Here is a 10,629-nt window from a genome sequence, read left to right on the forward strand (position 1 = left end):
AAGGAGGCGCCGAAGGAGTGGTGTCCACCCCGTCTGCCCGCACCCAGCACCCGGCACCTGCACAGCGGGTCGGACAGGCATATGTGCCACAGCTCCAGGCAGTTGGGGGCCTCCGATGGCAGTGAGCAGCTGGGGGCGATGGTGTTGCGCCGGCGCTGCCCGCAACCCTGGTCGGTGGGCGCGCACGGGCACAGCAGCAGGCCCTGAGCGTGGGGCTCCGACGCCTTCTCGAAGAAGGAGCGCAGCTGCCTTTGGCAAGTGTGGCGCTGGCAGCGGGACCCGGAGCACGCCTCCCCATATGCCTTGCGCAGCCGGTCACACTTGTCATTAAGAGTGCACAGCATGGCGAACTTGAGGCAGAGGTCCGAGTCTGGGGGGAGAGGGGCACCAAGTCAGCAGTCCTCTCTGCAGATGTGCAGCCCAGCCTCCCCAGGAATCCCGGCAACCCTCTGATTTCACAAGGACGGTAGTGGGAAGGCACTCCTGTCAGGGAGGACTGCACCGAATAAGGCCTTTCCCTCTACCCACAAACAGTATCAGGTATTCGTGAGCCTCTCCCATCCTGCTCCTCAGCTTGCCTAGGTTTAAAAAAAAAAAAAAAAAAAAAAGCCATATACATCTAACCAAACCCTTTCCTCAGTCCTATGCAATGAGTGAGATCCCATGGTGGAAACTGTAACCAAGAGGCCCTACAACATTCTAAAGTACTTTCTGGGGAATTCCCTGGCAGTCCAGTGGTTAGGGCTCCCCACTTTCACTTCTGAGGGGTTGCATCCCTGGTAGGGGAACTAGGATCCTGCAATCCTCCTGGTGCAGAAAAGTACTTTCTGGATTGTCCACAGCAGATGCAACCAAATTCTATTTAGGATTTTGGTTCTGCATCTGTCTATTCTGCCCATCTTTCATTGATTGATGCATGCATAAAACCCCCCATACTCTGAGTCTTGGGAAATTATGGTGATAGTTCTATTAACAGAATATTCCAGCAGTCAGAACAATGGAATAACTGGAATAGGTTATTCCCAGATTCCCTGCAACCTAGAGTTTGTAATACATAAATCTCTATGCTTTTCTCTCAAAATTCTAATACACAGTACTGACTGTACAACAAAGCTCACATATTTCTCAAAAAGAGAGTGCATGTGTGTGTTCCTTTCCAATTAATACAACAGCCTCACTTTCCTGAAAAACATGCATCATATTAGTCCTTGCCAGACAGATGGCTCCCCACCCTGAGGAGTCACTCTCTCTCTCACCATTTTCCCTGCCCAACACCTCGCCCATCCCATTAGAATGGTTGAAAACAAGCAATTTCCTAGTCTTCAGGGACAAAAAGCTACTTTCCTGGCTGCCTCGAATTAGGGTAAATACTCCATTTCAGCACTTTTTTTTCTGGAACTGCTGCCACTCCCACCAAAGCCTTTGTAGAGATCCACCTTTTGGAACCGGGGAGCTCTAATGGGCTCTCTTGGAATATCTCCCTAATAACGATTGCTCTGTGTTGACTTGTGAGACTAGATCACGCGGCATAGCTCAGACTCTCACCCTGAGAGTGCTTCTTTAGTTACCTGGCAGGCCACAACTCTCTCCCTTCATTCTCCCAGCTTGTGTTCCCCACCAGCCACCCTTCCCTCAGGGTCCAGGCCCTCCCATACCCCAGCCCCAGCTTGCCTTCCACACCTGGTTTGAGCATGTTCAGTTTGCTGAAATTCATTTTCCAGGGTTTTCTGGTCACTGTGTCTTCATAGGGAGAGACATCCAGCTCATAGTCACCTAGAGACAAGGTGGGGAGCACCAGAATCCTGAGGATGGGGCTGGGGGTGGGAGCAGGAGGGGTTGAGGCTGCTGGAGAAAAAGAAGAGGCACAGTCTCTACCTAAATAGCTGCATGCTGGGCAGAGGAGAGAAAAAGAACAGGGCCATAAAGGTACAGGCTAGGCTTGACAAATAAACTGGGTTTAATGATAAGAATAATAAAGCTACTGTTTGTTGAGCACACTGTTTACTGGGCACTATGGTGCAAGTGGAAAAAAATATATATATATACATACAATTTCACTTAGTCTTCATAGAAGTCTTTGGGTAGGTAAAAGGAAACTGAGGATAAGAGAGGTTAATTCACTTGCTCAAGTTCACATAAGCTAGTAAATGGAGCCGGGATTTGAAACCTGGATTACCTGATTTCAGAGTCTCTGCTCCTAACTACTACAAAGTATCACCTGTGGGCACATAAGCAGGCAAGGGGACTCTGTCTTGTTTTCTCTTGCTGTTGGAGAAGGGCCAGTAGTGGACTCTGTTCCAGGCCTGACCACTTGGCTATGGAGATGCACTGCATGCTGAGGTGATGCAAATGAGACTAGATCTGGAACTGAACCTGACTGAGAAAAGCAGAGAAGGGAGAGAAATGATCTGAAAGGAAACACATCTCTTTCAAACACCCCATGGGGCTGTGGGCTCCTTAAGACCTTATAAAATCACTAGGTCTTATAAAATCACTGCATACACAACATTGTTAACCAACTGTACTTCAGTTAAAAAAACAAGATCACTGCATAGCTCATACACATGGTAGGTGCTCAGTAAATGCTGAAGACAGAGGTGAGCTTGCAGGGATGTCACCCAATAGGCCTTTGTGAATACGTCTTTAGGCGGGAAGGGATATAGATGATATCAAGCAAACAGGAAAGGATGGTTTGGATGCTTGCGAAGACCTGGGAGCTCCCAAGGGAAAAGAGGTGGAGACAAGAGGATTCAGGGAGAAGTCTCAGTGGAAGTTCTAAAAGAGAAGTGATTAGGATGAGGAGTGGAAATCAGGGAACAAAGAGAGTTTGTTTCCAATTGCTTGCTGTCGGAGGATTATACAACTTCACCTGTTGCCTTGTGACTTTTAGGCCACCTATGAGAGGACTGTACTTTCCCACACTACTGTAAGGCTTGGCCATGTGACTTGCTTTGGCTTGTGGATTGTGAGCTAAAGAGGCATAATCACCTCTAAGTTTCAAGAACTATTATGTGGTCCTGCTTGGCTCTTTTCCATCTACCATCCTGGATCCTCAAATGAAGAAGGCAAGTGGAGCAAAGACAAAGCCAACTCATGGGACTTCCCTGGTGGCGCAGTGGTTAAGAATCCTCCTGCCAATGCAGGGGACACGGGTTCGATCCCTGGTCCGGGAAGGTCCCACGTGCCGTGGAGCAACTAAGCCCATGCGCCACAACTACTGAGCCTGCGCTCTAGAGCCCGCGAGCCACAACCACTGAAGCCCGCATGCCTAGAGCCCGTGCTCCGCAATGAGAAGCCAGCGCAATGAGAAGCCCGCGCACTGCAACGAAGACCCAATGCAGCCAAAAATAGGTAAATAAATAAATAACAAAATTGTCCTCCAAAGCCAACTCATGGAAGCCCACAGCAGATGTGTAACATGAACAAAAGATATATTTTTATTGGTGAAAGCCAGAGATTTGGGGTTGGTTGCATAATTTAGCAAATTCTTATTAAAAATGTAATTGGTCATATAATGGAATCTAAAAAAATAAAATGGTTCTGATGCACCTAGGCGCAGAACAGGAATAAAGATGCAGACATAGAGAGTGGACTTGAGGACACGGGGAGGAGGAAGGGTAATCTGTGATGCAGTGAGAGAGTAGCATTGACATATATACATTACCAAATGTAAAACAGATAGCTAGTGGGAAGCAGCTGCATAGCACAGGGAGGTCAGCTCGGTGCTTTGTGACCGCCTAGAGGGTTGGGACAGGGAGGGTGGGAGGGAGATGCAAGAGGGAGGGGATATGGGGATATGTGTACATATAGATGATTCACTTTGTTATACAGCAGAAACTAACATAACATTGTAAAGCAATTATACTCCAATAAAGATGTTAAAAAATGTAATTGGTATCTAGAAATGGAGTGCTGAAGTAACAAAAAAGGATCTAAAATAAATGGTATTGGCTTTGGGACTAGGTAATGGGTGGTGAATAAGCTGTTACTGGGGGCTGGGAAGATGGCAGCCCTCATTATGCAGTGGCAAAGCATTTGGTAAAATTGTTGCCTGCAATAACTTGGAAGGAAGATGATGTACTGAGTGAGCTTGTGCTTTAAGGGGAAGAAGCTGAGAAGCTGAAGATTACTAATATGTCTTGATTGCTGATAGCCACACTTGGCATGGTACTACGAGAAAGATATAAGCTCAGAGAACTGACCAGTTTACACACAGAGAGGAAACAGAAAAGAATGAATACAGAAATTCTAGGACCTGCAAAATTAAGAAATGCTACTCCTCATATTCAAATAGTAAAAGGTAAAATTGAAAAATGCATTGAGCAATAAGGTCAATTACAACTCAGCCTTGGGCCAGAGACCAATTCAAGTTTGTGGCTATCATGCCCTTTGTGGAGATCTCTCACTGATTAAGACAGTATCCGATAAATCCTGCCTGTTGGACAAATGTTCTCAGGGAAAAAAGACTAAGATAGTGGCTCTCCCACAGAAGCTTGATAAGGGCAAGGTACCTCTAATTAGGTCTCAAAAGAGATGTATGTCTTGAAAAGGATTATAGGAAAGGCTACTGGCACATGAGGTGACAGAAATCAGACATAAAACGCAATTATGTTTTGAGAGAGTTGTACTGCTAAGAGCCACCAGCCTGGATTAAAAGAGACTAACTATTTGAGACTTAAAATGCTCCAACGTTCCTCAGGTAGGAAGCAAGTGGAGAATGCTACTCAATCCCTAAGGAGGTCATAGTCTCCAATGCCCTTTCCAGATGTAGCCCAAGAAAATAAAGGGAAATGAAGGACCTCCCAGGGGGCTGGGAAACTCCTGGGCTTTTGCTCCCCAATGAGCAAAAGCAGGGCCTTATTAAAGAGCAATCCCTACTCCCAGGGAAGACAGCCTTTGCAACAATTGTGTGGCAGGACTTCAGAACTGCTATGAATCAATGTCTGCTGTGTGCTTCCCATTACTCCTCTTTCTACCTGAGAGTTTGTTGTGCTTCTCCTGTCCGCATTCCATTACTATATATTGAGTATAGATGGGAAGAAGATGATTTTTTTTTTAATTTATTTATTTATCTGTATTTTTGGCTGTGTTGGGTCTTCATTGCTGTGTGCGGGCTTTCTCTAGTTGCAGCGAGCCGGGGCTACTCATCATTGCGGTGCACGGGCTTCTCATTGTCGTGGCTTCTCTTGTTGCAGAGCATGGGCTCTAGGTGCACGGGCTTCAGTAGTGTGGCACGCGGGCTCTAGAGTGCAGGTTCAGTAGTTGTGGCGCATGGGCTTAGTTGCTCTGTAGCATGTGGGATCTTCCCAGACCAGGGCTCAAACCCCTGTCCCCTGCATCGGCAAGTGGATTCTTAACCACTGCGCCACCAGGGAAGCCCAGCAGATGACTTTTTAGTGCATAGGTTTCTAGGTTAAGAGAAACCACATCCAGACCTGATATAGAAATTATCACAAAATCCTAGACTTGGAGCCTGATGTCCTGCTTAGATAGAATTCTTAGGCATCTTCCTTAGAAAGTGAGTAGGTATATTTTGCTTGTGAAAGGGAGGGAAATGAATGTTTTGACCAACTGGTGGACTATGGTAGACTGCATTATTGTTTACAATTATTTTTGTCCTCCCTGTAAGACTATACATCCTCAGTTATTGCCATGTGATTTTCAGTGTCCCCTGTGGGAGGAGTATACTTCCCCTTCCCACTGATGTCAGGTATGACCACGTGATTTGCTTTGTCAATGGAATGTGAGCAGAAGTATTTTATGTAACATCTGAGCAGAAGCTTTTAAAGGCATCAAATGGTTCTGCCATTGTTCATTTCCCTCTGCCATGAGAAGGGAACATCTCAGGTAGAGGCTGTACTGGATCCCAGAATGAAGAGGACACATGACACAGCCAAGACAGAACATGAGCAAGAACTTAACCTTTGTTTTACAAGACCCTGTTGTGTTACTGCAGCACAGTCTAGTAAAAGCTGACTGATACGGAAGGGGATCTCCAGAGTCAGAGTAAGCTCCTCTCTTTGGCTCTTCCAGTGCCTTCCGTCTTTTATCATCTCTTGTCTGGTTAATGAATATCCTCTCTGTTAAAGGCTGGACCAGGACACTGCCTCCCAGTCTCTCTGGACCTATGCATTATGTTGTATTTGCAGCCTGTTTATGAGTTAAGACTATTTCCCTCCATTTCCTCTCTATATCTGTCTGTTCCAGGAGCTCCCTATGTTGGGCCTTAGCCCGGTTCAGAGACCTTCCAAGAGGCAGCTACATGTTTCCAGATTTAAAAAAAATGGGGAAGTAGTGAGAAGGGAGGGCAGTACTGTGGGGCCCAAAAGCATACTGCCAATTCCTCCTTCCATTTCTTAGTGACGTCAAATGCAGAGCTTCATTATCATCCCTGTCAGAATCTACCATGCGGCCCATATCCAGCAGGATTAAAAAACAACTCCCAAGAGCCATCTTCCCTAGCTTAGCCCGCTCTAGGATGGGGGCCTCACCAAGGCTACGGGCAGGGTGAACGGTCCAGTAGATGTCCAGGCAGGTAGCTTGGTTCTTCATGCGCCGATGGCATGTGCAGCTCATCAGAGAACTATTCCTGAGTTGCTGTGCTGCCTCCATGCAGTCCTCAGGGACTGAAGCCTCCTCTGCAGGTGATGAGGTGCTTATATTAGAGGCACAGGAATTCAAGTAGTGGTAGGTAGCACTGCAAGTGGGATTGGCCTGGCACTTCCTCCTGGCCTGGATACAGCTGTTCATGAGCCGGCCTTCTGTGGGGAGGTGGTCCCCTATGGAGGGAGAGAGACCAAGTGAGGCTCATATAAGGTCAGAGTAGCTGTCTGGGAGAACCTAGTCATAAGGTACGTTGGGGGGGATTCTGGATGAAATCTTTAGCAGGAAAGTCTTGGGGCGGCACAAAGGCCTTTAGCGGGGAGAAAGAAGTCCAGTAGGAGTAGAGGGTCTGCAGCTGTCACAATATGGACAGAAGAGATCAGGCTCAAGAAGAGAGGGGGGTTTGATGAAGACAAGCTGCTCAGCCTCCTGGGAGGTGGGGGACATTATTTGAAGCTGAGCCTGATGGCCCAGCCAGGCACTGGGAAGAGGGCCCTGAGCAGAGCTATGCCATGGACAGGGATAGCATCATAACCAGAAAGCTGAGAATGTGCATGGGAGTGCTAAATGACAGTTAGCAACAACTCTGAGTCTTCCATTAAAAGTCACTTAAGGGGGGCGCTTCCCTGGTGGCGCAGTGGCTGGGAATCTGCCTGCCGATGTAGGGGACACGGGTTCGGGCCCTGGTCCGGGAGGATCCCACATGCCGTGGAGCAACTGGGCCTGTGCACCACAACTACCGAGCCTGTGCTCTGGAGCCTGTGAGCCACAACTACTGAGCCCATGTGCCACAACTACTGAAGCCTGCAAGCCTGGAGCCCGTGCTCCGCAACAAGAGAAGCCACCGTCATGAGAAGCTCGTGCACCGCAACGAAGAGCAGCCCCCGCTCGCCGCAACTAGAGAGGGCCCACGCGCAGCAACGAAGACCCAATGCAGCCAAAAATAAATCAATAAAAATAAATAAATTAAATAAAAAAAAGTCACTTAAGGGGGGCTTCCCTGGTGGCACAGTGGTTGAGAGTCCGCCTGCCGATTCAGGGGACACGGGTTCGTGCCCCGGTCCGGGAAGATGCCGCATGGTGTGGAGCGGCTGGGCCCGTGAGCCATGGCCGCTGAGCCTGCGCGTCCGGAGCCTGTGCTCCGCCACGGGAGAGGCCAGATCCGTGGTCAGGGAATGAAAATACTACAAGCTGCGCAGTGCGGCAAAAAAATAAAAATCACTTAAAAATACCTTACAGTGGGAACTGGTTGGGGTTGGGGTGGGGGGCTTTTACAGATTCTGTCACTCAGGAATATCAAGATTGGTTATAGTTCAGCTCTGGAGAAAGGCCCTGCACCCTAGGACTTATCAAGTGGTAATAGCACACCATCATCCCCCAGAACATCAAGGCAGAACATCTAGGAGTCATTCTGAATTCTGAATTCTTCTCTTTCCTTCACATTCTATGTTCAATCCATTAAGTCCTGTCAACTCCACCACATATCTGGAATCTGTCCACTTCTCTCCACAGCTATCACCACCTCCTTAGCTCAAGCCACCATCAACTCTTGTCTGAACTAGTTGAGAGTCCTTATTGGTCTCAATGATTCCACCTTCCAAATTCATTCTACCATACCATTCAGCCATCTTTTTTTGTTTTCCAGCTTTATGGAGATATAATTGACATACAACATTGTTTAAGCTTTAGGTATACAACATGATGATTTATGTATATATTGTAAAATGTTACCATAGTAAGATTAGACGTGTTAACAATAAGACGTGTTTAAATTAACACATCCTTCACTTCACATAATTACCTTTCTTTTTGTTGTTGCATTCATCATTTTTAAGAATTTTTTTTTAGGTTGGAAAACATTTTTATTGGGGTAAAATTCATGCCTGGTGATCATTCTGAAATGTATAGAAATAGCAAATCACTATGTTGTACACCAGGAACATAGTACTGTAGGTCAATTATACTTCAAAAACAAACTCATAGGAAAAGAAATCAGATTTGCAGTTACCAGAGGCAGAGGGTGGGGAGGGAGAACTGGATGAAGGTAGTCAAAAGATACAAACTTTATTTTTTTTATTATTTTTTTAAACATCTTTATTGGAGTATAATTGCTTTACAATGGTGTGTTAGTTTTTGCTTTATAACAAAGTGAATCAGTTATACATATACATATGTTCCCATATCTCTTCCCTCTTGCATCTCCCTCCCTCCCACCCTCCCTATCCCACCCCTCTAGGTGGTCACAAAGCACTGAGCTGATCTCCCTGTGCCACGCGGCTGCTTCCCACTAGCTATCTGTTTTACGTTTGGTAGTGTATATATGTTCATGCCTCTCTCTCACTTTGTCACAGCTTACCCTTCCCCCTCCCCATATCCTCAAGTCCATTCTCTAGTAGATCTGTGTCTTTATTCCCATCTTACCCCTAGGTTCTTCATGACCTTTCTTTTTTTTTTTCCTTAGATTCCATATATATGTGTTAGCATACGGTATTTGTTTTTCTCTTTCTGACTTACTTCACTCTGTATGACAGACTCTAGGTCCATCCACCTCACAACAAATAACTCAATTTTGTTTCTTTTTGTACAAACTTCATTTTAAGAAGAAAAAGAGAAAGAAAAAAATTCATGCAACATAAAATTAATTATCTTAAAGGGTACAGTTAAGTGGCATTTAGTACATTCACCATGCTATACGACCATCACTTCTAATTCCAATTCATTTTCATCACCCTAATAGGAAGCCCATACCCATTAAACAGTCACTCTCCATCCTCCCTTTCCCCTAGTCTCTAGCAACCACTAGTCTGCTTTCTGTCTCTACACATTTACCTATTCTAGTATTTCATGTAAACAGAGCCATAAAATATATACTCTTTTGTATCTAGCTTCTTTCACCTAACATGCTGTTTTCAAGGTTCATCTACATTGTGGCATATATCAATATTTCATTCTTTCTTATGAATAATATTTCATTGTATGGATATACCATATTTTGTTTACCTAAATGTTAGTTGATGTACATTTGGGTTGTTTCCACCTTTTGGTTATTGTGAACAGTGCTAAGTGAAGAATCATGTACAAGTATTTGCTTGAATACCTGTATTCATTTCTCTTGGGTGTATACGCAGGAGTGGAATTGCTGGGTCATATGTTAATTCTATGTTTAACTTTTTGATGAACCACCAAATTGTTTTCCACAGTGGCTGTCCCATTTTACATTCCTGTTAGCAATGCATGAGGGTGGTTCCAATTTCTCTACATACTTGCCAACTCGTGTTTTCTGTTTTTTGCTCTGTTTTTATAGTCATCCTTGTGGGTGTGAGGTAGTATCTCATTGTGGTTTTCACTTGCATTTCTCTAATAACTAATGATATTGAGCATATTTTCATGTGTTTGTTAGCCATTTGTATATCATGTTTGGTAATAAATTAAAGTATAACATAACAAAAATACATAAATCAAAAATATATAGTTTAATTTCAAATTATATACACCTGTGTAACCAGATCCCCAGGTAAAGAACCAGAACATTACCAGCACCCCAGAAGCCATCTGCCAGTCACCATCTTCCCAACGAAGCAAATATAATACAGTATCCTGATTTCTAACATTAGCAGTTTGTTTTCCCTGTTTCAATCATACAACATGTGCTTTTGGTGTTTTGGCTTCTTTTGCTCAATATTACGTTTCTGAAATTCACCCACACTGATAAGTATAGTCGTAAATAGCTTATTTTCACTGCTGTATAGCAATCCATTGTGTGAATATAACATAATTCTAATACTGACTAGCATTATATGGGATCATCTCTTAAAAACTGTAAATCAGGGCTTCCCTGGTGGCGCAGTGGTTGAGAGTCCGCCTGCCGATGCAGGGGACACGGGTTTGTGCCCCGGTCCGGGAATCCCACATGCCGCGGAGCGGCTGGGCCCAGTGAGCCATGGCCACTGAGCCTGCGCGTCCGGAGCCTGTGCTCCGCAACGGGAGAGGCCACAACAGTGAGAGGCCCGCGTACTGCAAAAAAAA

The 10,629-nt window shown here is 45.4% G+C and overlaps 1 protein-coding gene across 2 annotated transcripts in view; it reads right to left on the reverse strand.

Annotated features, from left to right (window-relative positions):
* The window catches only part of GFRA3 (GDNF family receptor alpha 3), a 17,489-nt gene that overhangs the window by 3,028 nt on the left and 3,832 nt on the right, over positions 1 to 10,629 (reverse strand). Inside the window, exons 2-4 of one of the 2 annotated variants that reach the window (XM_024752403.1) lie at positions 6,492 to 6,779; positions 1,681 to 1,773; positions 58 to 370 (exon numbers count right to left, since the gene is read on the reverse strand). In XM_024752403.1, coding sequence (XP_024608171.1) covers positions 58 to 370; positions 1,681 to 1,773; positions 6,492 to 6,779 — 694 coding nt within the window. The remainder of the gene's footprint in view (positions 1 to 57; positions 371 to 1,680; positions 1,774 to 6,491; positions 6,780 to 10,629) is intronic. The other variant, XM_024752404.1, reaches the window with a different exon arrangement.

This window comes from Neophocaena asiaeorientalis, unplaced genomic scaffold, assembly GCF_003031525.2.
Source record: "Neophocaena asiaeorientalis asiaeorientalis breed wild unplaced genomic scaffold, Neophocaena_asiaeorientalis_V1.1 scaffold204, whole genome shotgun sequence".
Taxonomy (NCBI): Eukaryota; Metazoa; Chordata; class Mammalia; order Artiodactyla; family Phocoenidae; genus Neophocaena; species Neophocaena asiaeorientalis.